The sequence below is a fragment of the Xenopus laevis genome, chromosome 5L, assembly GCF_017654675.1.
Source record: "Xenopus laevis strain J_2021 chromosome 5L, Xenopus_laevis_v10.1, whole genome shotgun sequence".
Taxonomy (NCBI): Eukaryota; Metazoa; Chordata; class Amphibia; order Anura; family Pipidae; genus Xenopus; species Xenopus laevis.
The window spans coordinates 74,431,851-74,455,709 of record NC_054379.1 but is presented as its reverse complement, the minus strand read 5'-3'; the positions used below and the strand labels follow the sequence as shown (position 1 = coordinate 74,455,709).

The following is a 23,859-nucleotide window of genomic DNA, read 5'->3' as shown; positions in this document are numbered from 1 at the left end:
AAGTATGTATGCATGCATGGGAAGAACAGTGTCAGGGGGCATAGGTAGGGTGATAACTTGTGGAACACAGAAATGAAATTAAAAAATGGAATGGAAAATGTAAGTAATTGGAACAATAGGTAAAAAGGGGTCATAAGAAGGGATGAGAGAAAGTAAACCATGGAATGATTAAGGACCTTGTGTCTAAGGTTTTCTCGTACCATTGATTGTGACTTTTCATTCTATGAGTACAAATTACAAATTTAGTAGGTGCTTAATTTTATGTTGGCAATGCTACCTTGATATTTACATTTGATTGCATTAAAAAAAAAAAAATTACTAGAAGTAGGCATTAAAAAGGAATCCGTATTGTAATAAGCGCAATTAACCAGAATTCTGGGAATGATGATGCAGTGTGTATGACTTTTTCCAAATTGTACTCCCTAAGTAAACAGCCCTAAAACATATTCTTAATCTGCTAGTGATTTAAATGCAATTCATTGTCTGTTGCTACAGTGCAGCATCGGAAATAAATGGTCAGATCGTGAAAGGCCAAACTACAGATGAAGCAATGGAGGAGACAGATAATGGCCAGGAGTCTGCCAATCCAGTTCCTTCCTTCCAAAATACAGAAGAACCCAACTCTACAATGACCCCTGGCAAAAGCTCCAACAAAGCAAAGCAGAAAATTAATGTGAAGGAAGAACTGGAGAAAAGGCAAGGAGGAAAACAACTGCTAAACCTTGTTGTGATCGGTAATATATATTATATTCTGTGTTCATTAAGTGTAGTGCACCACTGCATTTGCAAATATAGTAAAAATCTTTTAAGCCATAATAGGTGTTATAGGCAAATACAACGTTGTAGCAAAAAGCACCAAGCAATCCACGTAGACATCCATGTGAGGTGTGCGCCGCATGTCCACGTGAGGTGTGCTACTTGTATATACAGGGTCGGACAGGTGTGTGCAGTGCCCCCCGCACCCCCCGCGGGGCGCCCGCCGAACCCCCACAACCCACTACAGGAGAGGACAATCAAAAGTCCCCTCCACCAGCCCTACTCAGAGCATGCATAAATTAAATCTTCCTTCAGTGAGTCAGGGCAGGGAGATCAGTAGCCTGGGGGATCGGCAGTGGGGTCTGTGCTGGCGGGCTCATACGTCGGGTTCCACCGGGCTATGTAAACTTCTAGTTGTAAAATATATTAGGATTTTTGAAGACACTGGATATATATTCTATTTAGATATAGTGGCATGAGGCAGCAGATGTTTTTATACCATGTTGGGCCGCTGGGGTAACTTTTATTCTGACTGTTCTAGCACAAATCAATTTTTCTACAGCTTGGCAGCACAATGCCTTGGAGAATTGGGAGTCTTTGCTGGAGGAAAGCTGACTTTTGCTGCAATATAACTAGAGCATAGCAATAACCAGACAGATACAGACTTTCAGTAGCAATGTACACATTTACAATTAATTTAAAACCATTCAGTTTATTTATTGTAATTCTAAGCACTTTCTAATATAAATTTTCTTCGTGAAAAATATAATTATTTAATTATTTGGTAGTGTAGGCACCTAAATGCCTGTTCATATTTATTGGTGAGTTTCTTTATAATAGGTCATGTCGATGCTGGGAAAAGCACACTTATGGGCCATCTGTTGTACCTCCTGGGACACGTGAACAAAAGAACTATGCACAAATATGAGCAAGAGTCCAAAAAGGCTGGGAAAGCATCATTTGCTTATGCCTGGGTGCTAGATGAGACAGGAGAAGAGAGGCAAAGGTATTTTATATTAAATTCCTAGTAACTTTCCTTAATAATGAAGTATTTCCTGTACTTAAAATTTCAAGATGACATTATCTACTTTTTTAAGGTAGTGTCAGATTGCATAGATTGCACAAATATGTCACATGGAAAAGTCACTCATTTGTAGGTCACCTGGTATATTGCAGTTGGTTGGAAAAATATAGCTGTCATCGATGTTATCCTTTCTGTAGGATACAGGCTATAAAAGAACTTTGTTTTCAATTCACACCCTGTCTTGCTAGCACGATCCAGGACATCATTTAAAGTTATTTTATGTAAAACAACCACTCACAACAGTAGAGAAGCAGGAGTAAAAAGTGTTATTGTGTACTTTCATCTTGTATTTTAGTTCTGCTGTAGCAGTGACTAGAATCTGTAGCCAATGACTGTTTGGAAGTCTTGAATGCCAACCGGTGACAAATGAGAAATCCAAAACTGACATTGAGAATTAACTATTTTGATATTTTGCAAATGTAATATCCATTTTATCATGTCAAAGGGGTGTGACAATGGATGTCGGCATGACCAAGTTTGAAACCAAGTCTAAGGTTATTACATTGATGGATGCTCCTGGGCATAAAGACTTCATCCCAAACATGATTACAGGAGCTGCACAGGTAGGTTTTATGTAAAATACATTGCTGGCTCTGCAGAAACCGTATAAACAAATGTTTTAAATGTAACTGTTAGACTCTACATGTGCTGGTTTACTGGATAAATCAAGGGTCTTCCACAGCTAAAGCTTGCAAGTACAGTACAACTGGGATCTAATTACCTCTCTGTATAAAAGAGGTCACCAGTAAAGCTAGCCACAGACGCAAAGATCCGATCGTACAAATCAACGTACAACTTTCCCATCTCTCAGTGTGTTTCAGAGACATGCCAAATGCCACCTGACACTCATCAGGTTGTGTTTTATGCACATAAATGACAGCAGTCTGAAGTGATGATATAGTATAAAATATAAAATGGTTATAACTAGTAAAGGAGTGAATAGAAGGCTGTGGGAGTGCTCATGTAAGAGTGTAATATGGGGCAAGATAGAAAGCGTTATTGGGGTTAACTAGTTGTACAGTATGTCGGCCATCTTTTAGGATACGGGGAGAAACTCTCCACTGGTGACATTGGGCTATTTTACGTTTCAAGATCCCGCAGTTAATACGCTTAGCATTATGTATGATTTATTTAAACACTTAGGGGGTTATTTATCAAAGGTCTAATTTTAGAGTTATGTGATCTTTTTTAGACTTAAATGAACTCACAACTCAAATGATTTCTAATTGAAGAAAAAACTCAAATGGAAAAAACTAGTAATCAGCAAGTTCGGGGATAACAACCCGAAAACTCTAATTGATTGAGTTTTCAGGCAAAAAAAAAACCTTGAATCACTAGATTTGATCAAGTTTTCGAGAGAAACCCAGAATAAAACTCGTACATCATGAAAGCTATTAACATCTTAAAATGGTCCGAGAGACCTTTGCCTTCTACGTGACCTCAACAGGTTTTAGATTTTTTGTTTTGGATTCAAGATATTTCCAGGTTTGGGGTATAATAAATCTAGGTACAGCTGAGTTTTTTTGAAAAAATTAAAAACGATTTTTGACTCAAGAATAACCTAGAAAACTCAAATTTTTCCAGGAAAACACAACTTGAACCTTAATAAATCTGCCCATAAATATGATTTTTTTTCTTAATGTACATGTATTGATCATGACTTTAATTCACCTTTCATTCTGCAGGGCTATGACTTTGTCTGTACTTATTTAAATCTGTGGTCTGCTATCTCGTTTCACGTGTTTTTTACTAATAGTTTAAACAGCTCTTGATGATGGTGCAGCCATATCTAAATGAATAAGTAGAGAGGCAAGTGTGTTTGTAATGCATACTCGCCTTTGAATGCTGAAAAAGCAGTACGGTTGCATTTTGGGAAGAAAATATTAAGTTGATATAGAGAGACAAATAATTTTGATTGCTGGTTTTAAAGTAACATGCTGGAGGATTTATTAAAAATCTAGTCTACAAAACACTTCCCCTGATAAAATTAACATACTGTACGAAGGCAGAGGATGTCCGGAGAAGTTTACTCAGATTTGGACGCCCTGGTTGGATGAAAACCCTGATCAAGATTACGTGCTTCCCCCCCATCTGCAGAGACCCTAATAGGCCTCTAAGCCCCTACAATTTCCATCCCCCACCCACTGAGCTAAACCTGTTATATGTCACTACAGATTACTTAGCATATGCACTTCTGTATTATTGAGCAATGCAAAATGTGATGGTTCTCTACTACTGTCTTTACTCTCTGTTGTAAAGTTAAAATGCATAAATAAACACTTAAAAAAAAAAGAAATCTAGTCTGTTTGCTTAGCATCTGTTATAAATTCAGTGCCTTTCCCCCTCCACTGTGCTAAATGTTTTATGTTTCTTCTGCTTCCAAAATAAAGTTTATCAGTACAAACTATCCTCAGATGCTGATATTGCAATTCATCTTAAAAATGGAATATCGAATGTTCTTTGTGTTAAACCTTTGCTTCATTGCAGGCCGATGTGGCTGTATTAGCTGTTGATGCCAGCCGAGGAGAGTTTGAAGCAGGCTTTGAAGCTGGAGGGCAAACACGTGAACATGCCTTATTGGTTCGATCTCTTGGAGTTACCCAGTTAGCTGTTGCTGTCAATAAAATGGATCAGGTATATATCACTGCATTTGTTCCTTGATAAAGAGCTGCCTTAAAGGAGAAACAAACCCTTAATAAAAAAAAAACCTCCCCCCCTACCCGGCGCATGTGGAGAAAATTGCTCCAACTGCGCATGCTTCGCTTCGCCGGTCTCATTCCGAAGATTACAGAAGAGAAGATGGCGCCCGTGAACTCCGCTGGACAAAATCTGCACCGAGGAGTAAGTAAAGAGTTAGGGGCATTTGCCCCGGGTGGAGGAGGGAGGGGGCTCTATGTAGGGTAGGAGGGCGGCAGGGTTTTTTTTATTAAGGGTTTGTTTCTCCTTCAAAACCAGTTTGATTTCTATTGGCCTTTCAGAAGCTTCATTTTGGTCTGTCCTTTTCCATCCATTTATTGCACTCTTGGTGCAATACAGCAATGTTTCAGGCCATGTGGCCTTAAGGACACATCACCTAAAACTTTGCTGAAATGCCCTAAAAGAGTGCAATAAATGCATTTTAATTTTAAACTGCATGTTGTATACCCATGGAAGGTGACCATTGCAGAAAGCGCACTACTAAGAGAAGATAATTTATTGTCATGCTGACTACTTGCTTTCCTACTACTTGGAGATATATATAGAGCGACAGAGAGATGTGTGTGTATTACAGAGAATGACCTGTCTGTTTAGACCATGTTGATGTGTAGCCATGGGGCAGCCATTTTAAAGCAGGTTCAAAGCAGATGCACTATGTAGAATCCCATCGTATTCTATTACAGAGGTTATCTAATAAGTGCCCTGTGCCTTTTCTCCTTTATTAGCTCGAATGGCTGCCCCCATAGCTACACATCGGCTTGTTTCTAAAGCAAACACAACAGTTGTACCAGTGCAGTAAAATAGTAAATTACATTTTAATAGCCTATTTTAAATTTCCATAAACTATAGTTGTCTTTCTATAGCAAGCACATAACTTTTACTAATGCATGGCATCATTACATTATATTGTAATTACTTTAAAATGCTTTTATAGTTTGGTGCTACTGTTCCTTTAACATATCCTAACACTGTGTTATAATATATCATTGTCGTTTTTTTCTTTCCATTTCACTTGTTTAGTTGAAAGGGCCAGTTCAGTTTAGTGCAGGTTTTTCCATGTATTTTTTTTTCTTTTACAGGTTAACTGGCAACAAGAGAGATTTAATGAAGTCATCTCTAAACTTAGGCACTTCTTAAAACAAGCTGGTTTTAAGGTAATGTGTTTCACAGTGAATTTATTCATAAAATAAATTATTTGAAAGCAGGTTTTGTTTAAAAATGCATTTACATAAGTATTTTAGTTGCAAATTATTATTGGCTTTATTTCATTTTTATATATCAGTCAACCAAGAGCAAGTGAAAATGTAAAGCTATGAATTTTATCCAATAAATAATGTGTGCTTAAATGGCAAATTATTTGAAAGCAGGTTTTGTTTAAAAATGCATTTACATAACATGTTTACAGAGATTATGGGGCCGATTCACTAAATTCGAGTGAAGGATTCGAAGTAAAAAAACTTCGAATTTCGAAGTATTTTTTGGGCTACTTCGACCATCGAATGGGCTACTTCGACCTTCGACTACGACTTCGAATTGAAGGATTCGAAGTAAAAATCGTTCGACTATTCGACCATTCGATAGTCGAAGTACTGTCTCTTTAAAAAAAACTTCGACCCCCTAGTTCGGCAGCTAAAAGCTACCGAAGTCAATGTTAGCCTATGGGGAAGGTCCCCATAGGCTTTCCTAAGTTTTTTTTGATCGAAGGATATTCCTTCGATCGTTGGATTAAAATCCTTCGAATCGTTCGAATAATCCTTCGATGGTACGATCGCAGAATTTGCGCTAAATCCTTCGACTTCGATATTCGAAGTCGAAGGATTTCAATTCCTAGTCGAATATAATTAACTCTCGATATTCGACCCTTCATGAATCAGCCCCTATATGTTATTCACTCACTTCCTGCCCTAGTTCTAGGTTACAATCTAAGTTTCTGTCACATGCATACATTAAATACAATGGTCAATTGTATGAGGAGGCAATTAACCTTCCTCTGTTTTAGGAGTATGGGAGGAAGCCAAAAATCCCCAGACGAATCCCACGTAGACATGGGGAAAACGTGCAAACTCATTGCAGATACCTGGGTAGAATTGAACCTAGAACTCGAGTAACACAAGGCAGTAATGTGGCATACTGCAACACCATAAATTATGCTCATATGAATGTGAAATGCTTAGTATGTAGGTTTAGTGGTGTCTTTTCTCCAGCAAAAAGCAGGTATAGATTTATTAGTCACTTTTATAGTTTCAGCTTTTGTGGATCAGTGGTCAATCCAGGTTCAAGTGACTCCCCAAACATTACTTCTGGCCCAGTAAGATACATGTCATGTTACAATATAATTAGCATTGAACCCTGTTATTACAATTTTTACATGCCATGCAAAGCTGTTAAATAGATCATTGTTCCTTAAATGGAATGTAAAGTAAACTAAGAAAAAATAATTCCGGTTGGTAAAAAATCTGTGACATTCTCATGCAGTGTACTGCAAAGAATTCAGATTTTTTTGAAAATGGTACTTTTTTTTTTTTTTTAAATGAAAGTGTATTGCTGATGGGTCTATTTTGAATGGAAAATCGGCTTTTATCTCTTATTTTGTGACTAAGTTACAAAAACAATGTCCTTTGAATAGCTTAGGTACTTATAGAGGGTATGTATATTGAAAGGCAAATAATAGTGTTGGTTCACACGCACACAAATGCACATCCTCGTCCACATAATACATTTTTTTATATGTCTTACCCACACTTGCACACTTGATTTTATTTAGGCTGTCAAAGATATATTAGACAGGCTAAACTATCTGTATTTCCTTTTACTTTTTTTCACACACTAAAGATGCTTAAGATATCTTGGTGAGTGGTATTTGATAACCATAAGAAGTTATAACAACAAGAGCGAATTTTAGAGACATTTATTTTTATTTTAGAGATATAACTGTGGATTCAGGTGATTTATTGCTATTCCTGTCACCATATATTTAGAAGTTTTTTCACACTAGGTTGAGACATCCATGACCTCTACCAAAGTTACAAATGCATAACATTAATTAGCTGTGATTGATCCCAAATGCATATTCAAGACAAGTATTATACTGACCATTTGTCTGGACATGTAATCCATGATTACTTTCTCATTTATATATATTTATATAGTTTTATTTTAATAATCATAGATAATGCAATACTTGGGCTTTACAGAACAAAAGATAAAACATGCATTGGACCCTTAAATAATTTAATGTATCTGAGGCTTTAAACATATTGGCACATAAGTGATCAGACATTTTTGAAATATTGAGGGTGAAAATCATAACATAACAGTAGCATTATAATACATTTTTCATGTTACAGGAAAGTGATGTATACTACATTCCTACAAGTGGGCTCAGTGGAGAAAACTTGGTTAAAAGGAGTCAAATCAGTGAACTAGTTGGTTGGTACAAGGGGCCTTGCCTGCTAGAGCAGATCGGTAAGAGTCTTTGTGGTTTTTTTTTTTTTTTCATTTGGAAAATTGATGGAAAAGTCATTTTTATTATACTGGATAAAATCCCTCACCACTTTGCTGGTGTGACAGGTGCTCTGGTTTCCTAGCACGCTGGGTTTATGTACTTTATAATCTGTTCAATTTTTTTTTTTTTTTTTTTTGTCCTGACAATTTTTATTAGTTTTCAACAATACAATCATTATATGTTATATAATGGTTCAAAACATTGCATACTCATTACATTAGCCAAAATATAAACAAACAAACAGAAAAGAAAAAATAAAGGGTAAGGGTAGTGTAACCTGTATTATATCCGAATGACTCTCAGGGTAATTACCATTCATACAATACATATAAACTGTAAATAATCTAGATATTGACCTTAGACATCCAAAGTTTTTGAGCTTCCAAAACTTTTTTTCCCCCTTAAATTACTCGGTACTGCTTCTTCATATCCTAAATTGTTTGTCGCCTCTCTTTGTACTTGGGTAATACTAGGGACTTCTTGTTTTTTCCAATTTCTAGCAATCAAAAGTCTGCAAGCATTCAGTATTTGGAAAGTCAGAAATTCTATATTTTTATTTGGAAGTTTTCCATAAAGATTCAGCAGCATAGCTTCTGGAGACTGTGGGATATTTTGTTGTGTTATCTCTGTGATCAAAGATCTCACATTAAGCCAAAATCTCTGTATTTTGTCACATGACCACCAAACATGGAGCATATCTCCTATGTCCTTGTCACATCTCCAACAGGAATTTGAAGCTCCAGAGTACATTTTTGATAAACTTGAAGGGGGTTAGATACCAGTTATATAAGATTTTGTAATAGCACTCTTGATGCGTAACATCTAGTGAACTGTTGTGTTCTGGAGATAGCCTTTTGCCATTCCTTTATTGTATAGTTTTTCTTAAATCTTTGTTCCCATTTAATCATGTGTGGGATTTTCTGTATTTCCTTTGGTTCTCCTTAAAGACCATAAATCTTTGCCATTCCTTTTTTTATGCTTGAGCCATCATGGAAGTAGCTTTCAAAGCTCGATAGTGATAATCTGTACTTTAAATCAAGCACAATGTTTGTTTATATAATCTCTTTATCTAATTTTAGGGAATCGCTGCAAATTATCGCTACAAATTATTATTGTTTTACGATGCACACATAATACTTAAGTGCAAACTCGGAACCATAAATATTTTGACAAAAACTTGTTACCAAATTGTAATAGCCTTTTAAAATATAAAATATTAAAATATTGTTTAAGTAATTGTAATAGTTGTTTTAGAAGATATTTTTTTATTGCTTTATTAATTAAGAAAACTTTTTTTTTCCAGATTCCTTTAAAGCACCACAACGCTCTATAGACAAACCCTTCAGGTTATGCGTGTCTGATGTTTTCAAAGGTGAGGTGTTCTTTCAGGAAATAATTGATATTGTGTAGATGTTAATTCTATTATATATACATTGTCTTTGTGTTGAAGAATTTGTCACTTATAAAATACATCCGTAATTAATAAGTGTATAACTTACCATAGACAGTAACTCACAGACATGCTTTTCCCTTTTGTCTGCATAAGACTTATCAAGGCTTATTGCCGTTTGGTTGCTATATATGGTGGTTGCTATTTATAGTCCTGTCTGTCCTACAAATTCCTGGCTGTTTCTTATATTTCAAGTTATCTCATGATGGTTAGGAAATCCATAACTTGATACTATATTGGTTCTTAATTGATTAAAGAAGACAACCTTGGAAAAAAAAAAAATAATAACTTTTGGGAACTTGGCAATCCTGCAGATATTAAAGAAAAAATACAGTACATATCTGGATATGGGTGCTAATTTACATTTTGTCTAAAAACTGACAGAAGCCAATAAAAATACTATACAAAAATACAAGTCTTTTATTTTTTATTATGATTCTTATGATCTATGAACTTATGTTTACTGCTTACAGATCAAGGCTCTGGATTTTGTGTGACTGGTAAGATAGAAGCTGGCTTTGTCCAAACTGGTGACCGTTTACTTGCTATGCCTCCCAATGAAACTTGCACCGTAAAAGGTACCCTTGCTCACAGACACTATAACTGCTATCGAAGGATATCCTTATGTTTAATACAGTTGTATGTTTTAGATCAACAGCAACCTCTGAAAGTCCTGTCTATGCCTGAAACTGTAATACTGTCAAACTGATACTGGCTGTTGAACAGATAATCAAAAAAAACTGAAACGAATTTCCTCACAGGTGAAATGTTTGCATCTCTAGATACATGCTCTCACGAGGACTGTGTGAAACATTTCACTTGTTACACTGAGATTTTAGGAGATTTCTTTAAATTGCTTTTTCTCACGCTACCGGATGAATCCCACATTTGTTCTATTAGTCATCTTTGTTTATATGATGTCCCTTTAGTAAAAGTGCAGTCTCATTTAAGGGTTCAGATCCAAAACTAAAACTCTCCAATCTTTGAATAATTTTGAAAGCATGTTTTTTTTGCTATTTAAACTGTTCTTTTCGTTGATAATTATGTTTGAAAGGCAATCTTGCACTGACTTGTATGCTATTGCTAGTGTATACCTCGAAAAAAAATCCTTCTAGCAGTATCATTGAAAAAAAAAAAAATAGATTGAATTATTGCTTATCATAATTAGTGCTAAATCATACCAGAAAAATAAGTGCATTTATGGACATGAAAGGGATTATGGATTTTTTTTTTTTTTTTAAAATGTACATATTCAAAACTCCAGCAGGAACATTATAATATCATTCTGATTCAGAAGAGTTACTCTTATTGGCTTCCTGTCCCATTGGCACCCTCTTCGCTGAACATGACAACATAACAGGATTTTCTTACCGGTAAATCCTTTTCTCCCGGGCCCGTACTGTCAGTGCAGACGTATGGGGTTAAACCTGGATATCTCCGGAGGCAGGACAAAAGAAAAAAACTTTAAGCCTTTAGGTTCCGCCTTCTCCCTTAATTAACCAGCTCTGGCCTTGCCACTTCAGTTTGCGTACCAAAGCCCTGGATAGGAGAAACTTGGAAAACATGCAAGGCATAACGGTATCAACATAAACAGTCATACTATTGACTATGAAATTAAACATCCTCTTTTTTTTTTTTTTTTTTTTATATATATTTAATTCATATATATTAAAATATTTTTCTTTCATTTCAAATAATATAACAGGTAATTCTGGTCCGAAAGGAACCTTGGCAAACTGCCAACACCTCCTCTAAAAAACGGGAGGGACTTACTGCACTGACAGTACGGGCCCGGGAGAAAAGGATTTACCGGTAAGAAAATCCTGTTTTCCCAGGGCAGCCCGTCCTGTCAGTGCAGACGTATGGGGACGTTCAAGAGCCGTCTTCCCATAAAAAGAAGGGAGGGAGAACTTAAGGAGGTACTACTGCTTGCAGCACCTTTCTCCCAAAGGCTGCCTCTGCTGAGGCGAAAATATTGAGCCTATAGAACTTTGCAAAGGTGTGAACTGAAGACCATGTTGCCGCTTTGCAAATCTGTTCTGCTGTGGCACAATTCTTCAGTGCCCATGAAGTACTGACGGCCCTCGTAGAATGAGCTTTGACAGGAAACGGTGGCCGTCTCGAAGATTGCTTGTATGCAAAATTGATAACTTCAACTAACCATCTTGCTATCGTTCTCTTAGAAGCCGCTTGTCCTCTCCTTGGCGGCCCATAAGAAACAAAAAGAGCTTCTGATTTTCTAAAAGCTGTACGGTTAGAGTAATATTTTAGAGCTCTAACCACATCCAGAGTATGTAGACGTTTCTCTGCCTCGTTCTGTGGATTGGGACATAGAGATGGTAGTACTATATCCTGGTTCAGGTGAAACTCTGACACCACTTTTGGTAAAAATGATGGTATAGTCCTAAAGACTACTTTATCCTTGTGGAATATCATCCAAGGAACTTTTACCGAGAGCGCTTGCAGCTCGGATACTCTCTTAGCTGAACAAATTGCCAGAAGGAAAACTACTTTCCAAGCTAAAAATTTGTCAGAACAATCTGCTAGAGGCTCGAATGGAGGCCCTTGTAACACCTTTAGCACCAGGTTGAGGTCCCATGGAGGGGTGGGATCTCTGTATGGAGGTTTGATATGCATAACCGCTTGAAAAAATTGCTTTACTTCAGGTTGAATAGCCCATTGAAACTGAAAAAGCACAGATAATGCTGACGTCTGTGATCTTAGTGCTCCCACACTAAGACCCTTGTCAAGACCTCCTTGGAGGAAGCTTAGAAATTGTTGAATGGAGCAATTCTTCCATGAAATTCTGTTCTCACTACACCACGACTGGAATATTGACCAGGTTCTGTGATAGATTTTAACCGTAGAAGGTTTTCTTGCTCTAACTAAGGTTTTAATCACTTCCTCTGAGAAACCTCTGTCTCTCCAGATCTGGGTCTCAAGTGCCATGCCGCTAAGCGTAACATTTGCAAGTTGTGATGCCTGACTGGTCCTTGCAACAGCAGATCTGGACGCAGCGGAAGACGCCATGGTGGTGAGACTGACATGTTCACCAAGTCCGCGTACCATGCTCGTCGAGGCCAATCCGGTGCAACTAGAATTGCTTGCACTTGCTCTTGACGAACTTTCTTTATTACTCTTGCCAACAGTGGAAATGGTGGGAATAGATAAACCCTTGTGAACTTCCATGGGATGACTAAGGCATCTGTTACTTCTGCCCTTGGATCGTTTGTTCTCGAACAGTACCGTGGAAGCTTGTTGTTTCTGTGTGATGCCATGAGATCTATCTCTGGCTTTCCGAATTTCTGTATCAGGAGCTGGAACACCTCTGGATGGAGAGCCCACTCGGCCTGATCGATCTTGTTTCTGCTGAGATAATCGGCCTCCCAATTTTCCACACCTGGGATGTATATTGCTGACAAGATTGAGCCCTGGTTTTCGGCCCACCGAAATATTCTGGATACCTCGTTCATCGCTGCCTGACTTCTTGTGCCTCCTTGGTGATTGATATATGCCACTGCAGTCGCATTGTCGGATTGTATTCTTATTGGACAATTTTTTAGCTGGTGTGACCAAACTCTCAGTGCTTTGTAAACTGCTCTCAATTCTAGCACATTTATGTGCAGCCGAGATTCTTTCTGCAGCCACTCTCCCTGACATGTCTTGTCGTTCATTGCTGCCCCCCAGCCCGATAGGCTGGCGTCCGTGCTGATTACTATCCAAGGTGGCAGTGACCACAGACAGCCTCTTGCAACATTTCTCTCCTCTGTCCACCACATCAGTTCTTTCCTTAGATCGTTTGTGAGTGGAATGTTTTGAGACAGATCTTTGTGATCTCTGTTCCAATGAGACAGAAAGTGCCTTTGAAGCGGCCTCAGGTGAAACCGTGAGTAAGGAATCGCCTCCAGAGTCGACACCATCAACCCTAACAGCCTTAAGTGGTCTTCTGCTGTGGGCTGCATCATTCGCAGAAAACTTAAGGTCGCTGTTTGTAACCCTGTTACTTTGTCGTTTGGCAGTGCCACCAACCTTGTCCTGGAATTGAACTGCATTCCTAGAAACTTGATTGACTGACTTGGTAACAAGTTGCTCTTCTTGGCATTGATCAGCCACCCGAAGTGACGAAGTATACTGAGCGTTTGACGCGTCTGTTCCTCTGCCAATTCCGCCGTAGGAGACATAATGAGGATGTCGTCTAGGTATGGAGTTGCTTTTATCCCTTCCGTTCTTAGAATGGCTATTACTGGAGCCAATACTTTCGTAAACACCCGAGGTGCTGTGGTCAATCCGAAAGGAAGGGCCCTGAACTGGAAGTGATTCTGACCCACAGCAAACCGCAGGTACTTCTGATGACCGAGATGTATCGGTAAGTGCAAGTACGCCTCCTGCAGGTCGATGGTTGTCATATAATATTGAGGCTCCATGGCATTGATCACTGATCTTAGCGTCTCCATTCTGAATTTTTGCTTTTTTATATGAACATTTAAAGGCTTGAGATTCAGGACAGGCCTGTAACTCCCTCCCTTCTTTTCTACCAAAAATAAATTTGAATAAAAACCTCTGAACCTGAATTGGTGAGGAACTTCTACAATGACTTTTGCTTCCAGCATGTTTGAGATGCAGTTTAGCAAGCCTTTCCTTTTTACTGGATTGCGTGGTAGAGAAGAAGGAACAAACACTCTTCGAGGAGGAAGGGATTCGAAAGGAATTTTGTAACCACTTCTTACTATTTCTAGTGCCCACTCGTCGTGAACGAGCTCTTCCCACACTGGGTAGAAACTTAGAAGTCTCCCGCCAACTGCTTCGATTCCACCCGGTGCTTGGTGACCTTCATGCATCTGAGGTCTTGAGCACGTTTGGCTTTCTAATTTGCTTGTTCTGGCTGGGCCAGGTTGTTCTCTTGCGTGCCGCGTAGTTTGATGAACTAGATTGGTTATATGAGTTACGTCTGAATGGACGAAAGGATCTAGATGAAGATCCCCAAGATCGGTTTGACTGTCTTCGATACTGATCTGTACGGTTCTTCCGTCCTTGTGGTAAAAAAAAAAACTTTTTCCACCTGTTACTTCTGAAATAATTTGTTTCAATTCAGGTCCAAAAAGATGCTCCCCTGAAAAAGGCAATGACACTAATCGCCCCTTTGACGCATTGTCTCCTGACCAATGCCTAAGCCACAAGGCTCTCCTAGCAGCCACTGCATTCGCTGACGATCTTGCTGCTAATCTTATGATCTCCATTGCTGTTTCACCTAGAAAGTCAAAAGCTGTGGCCACTCGGTTAAGTTCAGCTGTAAGAAACGAATCTTGTGCATAGTGTTGTAACAGTTCTTGTGTCCAGAACTTAGCAGTACGTGCCAGACCTGATGCTGCGGTAGCTGGTCTGAAAATTGCCGTTGTGCTTGCACAACTTCTTTTTAGTGCATTCTCCATACGTTTATCCATAGGATCTCTGAATGCCATGGCATCCTCTGTAGGAAGTGTTGTAAACTTGGATAATCTAGAAATCGACGAATCCACCCTTGGTGGTTTATCCCACTTAGATTTGTACTCTTCAGGAATAGGGTATTTAGTAAAGAATCTTTTACTAATGTTCACTCTTCTTTCTGGATGATTCCACTCAGAATCAATAGTTTGAGTAATAGACCTAAACACTGGAAAACATTTATGCTTTTTTGGTTGCAAACCTAACACTCTATCTGCCTTAGAAGTGGCTGTAGTTGTGTCTTTTATCTCTAGAGTCTGCAGCATATCTCTTAAAAGGCGTTTAACCTGCTCCTGCTGGACAAAAACTGGCCCTTCTGAATCAGAATCTGAGGAGTAATATTCTGAAGAATCCTGCGACTGGTCAGAGCTTCTGGATTGGTCAGAACTAAGAGATGAAAAAGAAGGGGATCTATGCCTCCTTTTCTGCACTGTTTGCTGCTGAAGCGACTGATGAACAGCCGTTTTGACCCATTTAATAAGTTCCGAAAATTGTTGCTGCTGTGCAGATGAAGTCCCTGCATTAATTGTATCCTCCTCAGCAGACTGCCCTGCTGGTGAATGTTGCGCTAAAGGACAAGCCTCCTGGGATAATATGGGATTTGATTCAGGCAGCATGAAAGGCACGGCCTCTGTATCCGAATTCCCTTTTAAAACTGCACCTCTCTGATCATTTACATCTGGTGGGGAATGGATGCCCTTAAGAGACAACCTTGTGCGTTTAGATTTAGCCTTGCACTTCCTCAATTTTGCCTCTGCCTTGTCCCCTTGCGGCATATCCTTAATTAGATCAAGTAAAGTGTCAGGTAAACTTGGAACCGACATAATGGGTGTCAAAAACACTCACCCCTGCACCACAGATAAGGTCTGCCGCCTCTCACAACAGCGTAGCGCTTCTCAGTGAGCCCAGGCCTCCAACTGCGTTCTAGCTCCAAATCCCGCGAGAGCTGACGTCACTGCGCAGGACGTCGACGGGACTTCCGCAATCACCGAAACGCCGACTAGCAGCTCCCTGGCCTGCGGCAGAAAAAAGGAAAGAACCGCCCTCCAGCGGGTCGTAAGTAACTGCCTACCCCTCCTGTGAGGCGGGCTACTCGGAAACCTAGCCAAACGGTACGGGAAAAAACTGAGGGGCGAGCGATGTCAAATCTCCTGGCTCGTATAGCCCCTTGCCCCAGCTGCACATACTTACCCAGTGCAGACTGAATCCTCCACACGGCAAACCTTCCCCTAGCTTTCAGTAGGGGGAATTTACCTGTACCGTGGCCTATTTAGCTAATGCTGCCATGGGAACTCCAAATAGCTGGCATTGTGTGGCCATAGAGCAGAATTTTGTGCCTCCTGGGCCTGCCTGTCTGGGCGAATTACCGACTGGTAATTATAATATTCCTTTTCAGACTTCTCCACTTGGCAGCCACTGCTGGCAAGGAGGGAGAGCCCTGCCCAGACCCCTAGGGAATGGCTCCGCACATTCCCTGAAAAATAAAACTAAAACGAGCTAACTACTCTAATTATTTACAAGGGGAATAACCCCTGCTCCTACCTCCTAATCAGGACAAAAGAAAAAAACTGAAGTGGCAAGGCCAGAGCTGGTTAATTAAGGGAGAAGGCGGAACCTAAAGGCTTAAAGTTTTTTTCTTTTGTCCTGCCTCCGGAGATATCCAGGTTTAACCCCATACGTCTGCACTGACAGGACGGGCTGCCCTGGGAAATGCATTTTTTTATTATCCCTGTATCCTATTCACTCTGTTCCACTCTAATCTATAAGCAAACACAAGTTGTGTTTCCACGTCAAGCTTTATGTATTGAACTTATAATTACCTGGGGAAAAAGTAGCGTGTGGTTCTGTTGCAATGGTTATGTGGAACAAAGTGAAGGGTTGCAGAAGTGATTTTGCATTGACTGGTGGGAGTGAAAAGGCAATTAGTGCGTTGCAGTAGCAGGTCCATTTATGTATCCACACTATATGCCTTTCACTCATGATATGAACAGATATAGCTGGATGTAGAGATGAATGAAACTAGTCAAAGCATCACAGAAGAGAATTGGAAGCTAAGAGAATATAGTTTGCTGCTTTCTTCTTTTTTTTTTTCATATTTATTTTGAGGTCAGGAAGTCAGTTTTTTAATATTGTTGAAGGTTATGCCTAATGAACACCTGCAGCACCATCTTTTGGTAACAGAAAGAATATTTAAATGTTACATTTTATTATGAACATATAAAGCTCCATCTTCTGGAAACAATCATAATATCCGGTTTAAGATGGTCCCATGTGGGGGTCTGCTTTCAGATATTCATTCAGTTTTTGCACACTTGGATAGCCATGATGCAGTGATCCAAAAGTGCACCAATGCAGATATAAACTGATGATCCTATGAATGTAAAAATGTGGGGAAAGGTGTTATATTACGGTTAAAAAAAAACATAAAGGGGTTGTTCACCTTTTGAGTTAACTTATCCAGACAACCCCAGATCTCAGGCTTTCCAGATAAAAGATCCTATAACTTTATACAGGTATTTGATATTCTAGGTAATTATTATGTGCACCTCTACACTCTGCAGGTCATGATGCAGCAAGGCTATGTGTGAAAGTAAAGTAAACTGTCTTTAGATTTCTCAGGCTTGTTATTCATCAAATCTGCAAGATAGCAGCTATCACCCTTATTCTGTCATGTTTCATTGAAATTTGGTGACTAATGGCATTCAGAATAAATATAGCCCAAAGTGATGTTTTTCTTTCTGGTTTAACCAAGTTGTGATTTTACTCATTTCCAGGAATCACATTGCACCAAGAGGCTGTTGACTGGGCAGCAGCAGGGGATCACGTTAGTCTCACTTTAACTGGCATGGATATCATCAAAATCAAGTAAGTACCTAACTGATATCTGACTCAGCAGCAGTTTCAAGACATTGAAAAGGGTGTTGGCTTTGGCAGTGAAGCGGTTTTATGTGAGGACAGAATTGACTGTGACTCAAAAGTATTTCATTAATGAAACTGGGTCTGAAACCGATAACTAGGTAAACAGGAATGTAAACCATTAGCTGGCAGTTTAGATCATTGCACAGTGCATAATCCCAGCTCAGCAAAATGTAGCTCTCTTCTCATTATTTGCCTTTTGCTGGTTGACCGTTATAATTCCTGTAATCTAACTTTGCCCACTAGACTAGACTTTACTACATCAGCATACTGGTATTTGTAAAATAAGGTATTTATATGTACATGTCTATGGCAAGAGAGCTTCAAATATTAGAATGACACTTAGTGATTAGGTGTATTCTAGATGTAAGGGGGATCAGTTTGTTTTAGCCTGATCTTTTATAGACAATCTTAAGTGCAGGAATATAATTTTATAATCAGGCCAACTGGATCCATGTAGACTGAGATGTGCTGAAGAAAAGACATATTCACTGGTTTGAGAACAGGACCATAGTTACATTTTGCTGGAATGGAAATTTTGGACAGGATTAAAATTCCGGTTTTTCCTTTGCAGTGTCGGTTGTGTATTTTGCAGTCCAAATGAACCTATAAAAGGTTGCACTCGCTTCCGAGCCCGGGTTCTCATCTTCAACTTTGAGGTTCCTATAACGCAAGGTTTTCCTGTAAGTCTTTTGTTTCTCAGAAACATTTTCATTTTTATCACTCAGAGGTTTCCAGATCTGCGATTAAATTTGCATTTTTTTCCCTAATGCTCTGCTTGACTATATAAAGCAATGCAAAGATTGGTGATCTATATGCAGTTTGTGTGTGTGTATGTATGTATGTGTATATATATATGTGTATATATATATATATATATATATATATATATATATATATATATATATATACACACACTCACTCTAGTTGAATAAAGAGAGAAAGCTAACAAATCATATGTGAAAGAAAGCAAGGCATGCTAACAAAGAAGTGGTCATGAGATTTAAAAGGGAAAGTTGACATTTGACAAGAAGGGAGAGAACCTGGCAGAATAGTATTTAGACAAAGTAAATTTCGGATGCACTCCTTGACCCTTCTGTGATGCAATTGTCCACTGATCAGTACTCTAGGGAGACGGCACTCCCCTGGATCCACAGGAAACAAACAAAAGTGAGGAACCGGCGCACAGAGATGGATGCAAAAGGGGATAGACCCCTATGTGTTTATTGTGTCAAACAAGCACAACGATGGCCCCTTCGTCAGGTGATGTACCAGCCCCCGAAACGTTGTGCTTGTTTGACACAATAAACACATAGGGGTCTATCCCCTTTTGCATCCATCTCTGTGTGCCGGTTCCTCACTTGTTTGTTTCCTTCAGAATAGCATCTAGAGACACTACCTGCATCAGTCATTTAACACTGTGGCATCTGGCCAGTGCAGAGGTTCAGTTCAGTCACCTGTGTATAAAAGCACTCTGAGCAATTTCACATCAAATGTTGTTGGCCTTTAGATCTCCTTTATAAAGCTACTAATACATGGAAGTCAATATAGTCTACCTTAACTAAGTTGCAGTTACTAACTTAACTACGTCATAGCGACAAACTCCTTATATAAATATATGTTTTTGTACATATGTTTTATACTTGTTTTAGGTGCTTATACATTATCAAACTGTGATTGAGCCTGCCACTATCAGAAAGCTGGTCAGTGTACTACACAAAAGTACAGGAGAAGTGATGAAGAAAAAGCCAAAGTAAGACTAATATCTCTACACACTAAGCAACTTGCAAATTATTGTTGAGTTGCAAATTATCTGCAAGTATAAGTTATAGATCATTAGGCTGCCTCTTGCTTTTACTGTCCCAGTGAGATTTCAAGTTTTAAGCTTATTATGTGTGTTTAGTTTTCTTCAACGTATTAATGGCTGACTGTTGATATGTCTATAATGCACAAGAGATATTTGAGGGGTTTTTTCAGTGAGAGCTGTGAAGATTTGGAATTCTCTCCCTGAATCAGTCATATTATATATATAATTGAGAAAGGTCCCCATGTGGGACCGAAACGTCGGATAAGATGTGATTCTTGATTAATAAATCAACACAATTTTCACCAAAACTACAGAGAGTGCTGATCTTCTTTCCATATATATATATATATATATATATATATATATATATATATATATATATATATATATATATATATATATATATATATATATATATAGGTGCAATCAGGAGCACTCACGGTTGTAGTGAAAAAGGTATATCTTTTATTGGAGCATTACAAACTATGTGGGGTAGTTTGTAATGCTCCAATAAAAGATATACCTTTTTCACTACAACCGTGAGTGCTCCTGATTGCACCTATCTATTTTCCTCTGAGGAGCACCCGGGACTTGATCTATTGAGGGTGAGTGCCGGTGAAGCATTTGTTTTTTATATATATATATATATATATATATATATATATATATATATATATATATATATATATATATATATATATATATATATATATATATATAAAAAAATTATTTATTTTTTTGAGAAAGGCTTTTGGGCAGGCTGAAACGTCAGTCCCCATATTTTGTAGTAAAAGTTTTTATTTTTTCTTTAAAGACCTGTGAGTGCAGATCCTTTCTTTTTCATATACAGGTATGGGACCTGTTATCCAGAATGCTCGGGGCCTGGGGTTTTCCGGATAACGGATCTTTCCGTAATTTGGGCCTTCATGCCTTAAGTCTACTAGAAATTAATTTAAACATTAAATAAACCCAATATGCTGGTTTTGCTTCCAATAAGGATTAATTATATCTTAGTTGGGATCAAGTACAAGCTACTGTTTTATTATTACAGAAAAAAAGGAAATCATTTTTAAACATTTGTATTATTTGGATAAAATGGAGTCTATATGAGACAGCCATTCCGTAATTCGGAGCTTTCTGGATATCGGGTTTCCGGATAAGGGATCCTATACCTGTATATATATATATTTAGAAATAAACGGTTGAACTTTATGGACGTGTGTTTTATTTTTCAACTTAACTTACTATGTTATTTCCTCATATTGTGCTTAGTTCAAGGCAATACCTATGATTAGGAATGTACTACCCTCTGTTGCCTATATAAAAGAAAAAAACACTCTCCAGAAAAAGTATCCCACGGCTATATCCAGTCATATTTGTCTAAACCTAGCAGTGGTGCTAAAGGGGAGTTCCCTTCACTTTGCAATCGGAGCATACGCAGACAGACTTCTGCACATGCACCAATTGCTCATTGGGGAGTGGGCAGGCTGAACCCTAAATACAGCCCTGCCTTTGCTTTTAATAGATTGATGGAATCACTCATAACAGGGTATAAGAATACCTAAAACTTCGGCTAAGTCTAGTAGCTTTTTTTTTTTAGGTTTTTATACTTGTGTAAGATGCCACCTACTCTTTTTTTGGAAATTGGCATTGGCCTAAAAAGTTATGTTTTTTTAATTTGTGTGCTGTTTGGTAATGTGTTCATAGAGAGTGGTGTGTTTATTTATATTTTTGTTAAATGGAAACTAGTTTGGGACTGCCAATATTGGCATTTTTCAGCCTGAAAATACTGCATTTTTTTGCTCTGAAAAAAATTGCTGTGTTTGACAAACACTCTTCTTAATGGTTTCTGGTAGAGACTCTGCTTATTCAACACGCGAATTGTGTAAAGCAATACAGACTCCATAACATATTAAATTGCTCAGCATGCGTACTCTTGTGTGTCCTGCTGTTTAGTTACTAAATACCTTTGAATGTGCATCCTTCTGTACTTGTACCTTATTTAAACTTGTTTTTTTTCCTCTTACAGGTGTTTGACAAAGGGAATGAATGCAGTGATAGAATTACAGACACAAAGGCCTATAGCTGTGGAATTGTACAAAGACTTCAAAGAACTCGGAAGGTTCATGTTGCGCTACAGCGGATCATCTATAGCTGCTGGAGTTGTTACAGAGGTACATTTGTGGTGCTTTAGGCTACATAAAATCTGTAAAAAAATGTATTTAATTTCCAGAAGAAATTAGATCGTTCTGTATATAAAATCATCTTTATGTGTTATGACTTTGTTCCATGTGTTTTTAAAATCTGTTTTATTTCTGGGTCTCTGATTTTCCGTTCCCTATACTGGAAAGTTTAGCAATTGACATCGTTTTAAAAAGGAACAGTTGCTGCCTTATTATTTAGAAGGGGCCTGCAAATACAAGATTGTTTTTGACAAGACACTGACCCTCTGGGTGGATTTAATTTTTAGTGGTCTGATCATCTACAGTTATATTTTGTGTGTTCTCTAATAGCGATTTGTTTAGCCCCTATTACTATGGTTGAAACACAGCTGCTGGTTTTGGGTCTGCTACAGTCCTTTTTTTCGTTTTTTTTTTAATCTTCTTTATGCATTATATTCATTAATATTGTCAGACATGCTTTTTATGCAATATAAATGAAACATAAATTCTGTGACTTAATATGCTGTGGTCTAGAGCACTATATTCAATATGGTTTACCATACAGTCAGACAGATCCTATGCATTATGGTTGATATCCGCTGAAAGCATCATACAGATGGTACAAGGGTTGCTCTACAGTATTCTCTACAAACCCTGTTAAGCTTTTTTCCCCCAACTTTCTGAGAAGATACTTGCACCTAACTTTTTCTATAATTTCACATAAAGTTTTTTAGAAGTGTAAACAATATGTTTTTGAGAAAAACTGTAAACTCACACAGTTCCCCTATAACTTTTATTTTGTTTCTGTTTATTATTCCTATATTTCTCTTTCAGATAAAGGAATGACACTACAATATAATGGAAATGCTTCCACTGCACAAACAGCATAGCTACTTGAATTCCTAAGGTAAAAAGTCCTGGCTAAAGATGAAGTGCAATTATGAAGAGAACCTCAGCACATGAACCCAACAGAACAAAGAACAGCAATTCTTCCTTCAGTGCGCAGCCCTGAATATTCTTATCATTGAAGTGCTGCTATACTTCTTGTACCGTCCTAACACAGACAGAAATGCAGAGGTTACTAGCAAGCAGCACTTAACTTCTAATATTGAGGGGCAAAGCATGGATATACAATTTGGCTGCTGATAGACATGTTTACAGATTTATTTTCTAAAGAAAATATCTGCTCTTTTTCATTTTAAATTAAGATAATCTCATTTAATATATTTCCTTTTTTTTCAGTGCAACAGCATGGCAAAATATCACCAAAGCTTAAATCGTCCAATTAAATAATATTTGTGGTGTTTATTTTGAATTGTAGTGGAGGATGTGCCAATAAATAACCGTTTTTATTAATCAAAACCTATCTCATAGTAGCGTAATAAAAAAAACCTGGTTTGAGCATAACAGTCACCTCTTGTGTTGGTTTTCCTCTATTTCCTCATAGATACATTGTTCATTTAGGATGAAAGAGACCAAAGACCACCAAGTTCAACATATTTATACAGACTTTCCACACACCCACACTGTTACAATTTTGCAACTTTTAGTTAATACATTTCTCAGCAGCATCTCTGGAGTATTAGAAACAATTGTATCAATTTTAACAGCTACCTTTAATGAAATTCAGGGATTCTACTCAGCAGGGACAAAGATAAGAAATGTATCAAATAAATATATCAAATTAGAACAGTTTAGAGAGTCGGTGTTCCCAGAGCTGCTTTAGAAATGTGAAAAATTAGACTTACACTTTAATATTAGACAAATGGTCACACATAGAAAATAGAAAGTAATTTGAAAAAGTATTTTTCTGGTCAACCCTTGTAGAGACCTGTATCCTCCTTATCTATCATACTAGTGCTTATGGCTTACCATCTGTCTAGCTTCCGCTCTTTGGGATGCTTGAAATCAATTCACTCATACATATTAATTATTGGTGGCATGTCGGTGAAGTAGAGGTTAGTCCTGGGTTGCTGGAAATGCCTATGAGCAGGAAACAAT

At 38.1% G+C, this 23,859-nt stretch overlaps 1 protein-coding gene across 3 annotated transcripts in view; it reads left to right on the top strand.

Moving 5' to 3' along the window:
- Window positions 1-23,267, top strand: part of hbs1l.L (HBS1 like translational GTPase L homeolog) — a 65,499-nt gene extending 42,232 nt beyond the window's left edge. For 2 of the 3 annotated variants that reach the window (XM_041562189.1, XM_041562191.1), the window contains 13 exons: window positions 496-734; window positions 1,597-1,762; window positions 2,286-2,403; window positions 4,328-4,474; window positions 5,617-5,691; window positions 7,885-8,002; window positions 9,346-9,414; window positions 9,966-10,070; window positions 17,748-17,838; window positions 18,464-18,572; window positions 19,542-19,642; window positions 21,726-21,870; window positions 22,693-23,265. In XM_041562189.1, the coding sequence (XP_041418123.1) occupies window positions 496-734; window positions 1,597-1,762; window positions 2,286-2,403; window positions 4,328-4,474; window positions 5,617-5,691; window positions 7,885-8,002; window positions 9,346-9,414; window positions 9,966-10,070; window positions 17,748-17,838; window positions 18,464-18,572; window positions 19,542-19,642; window positions 21,726-21,870; window positions 22,693-22,704 (1,495 nt within the window). In that variant the 3' untranslated portion in view covers window positions 22,705-23,265. Of the gene's footprint in view, window positions 1-495; window positions 735-1,596; window positions 1,763-2,285; window positions 2,404-4,327; window positions 4,475-5,616; window positions 5,692-7,884; window positions 8,003-9,345; window positions 9,415-9,965; window positions 10,071-17,747; window positions 17,839-18,463; window positions 18,573-19,541; window positions 19,643-21,725; window positions 21,871-22,692 lie in introns of all 3 variants that reach the window. The other variant, NM_001092382.1, reaches the window with a different exon arrangement.
- The last annotated feature ends 592 nt before the right edge of the window (window positions 23,268-23,859 follow it).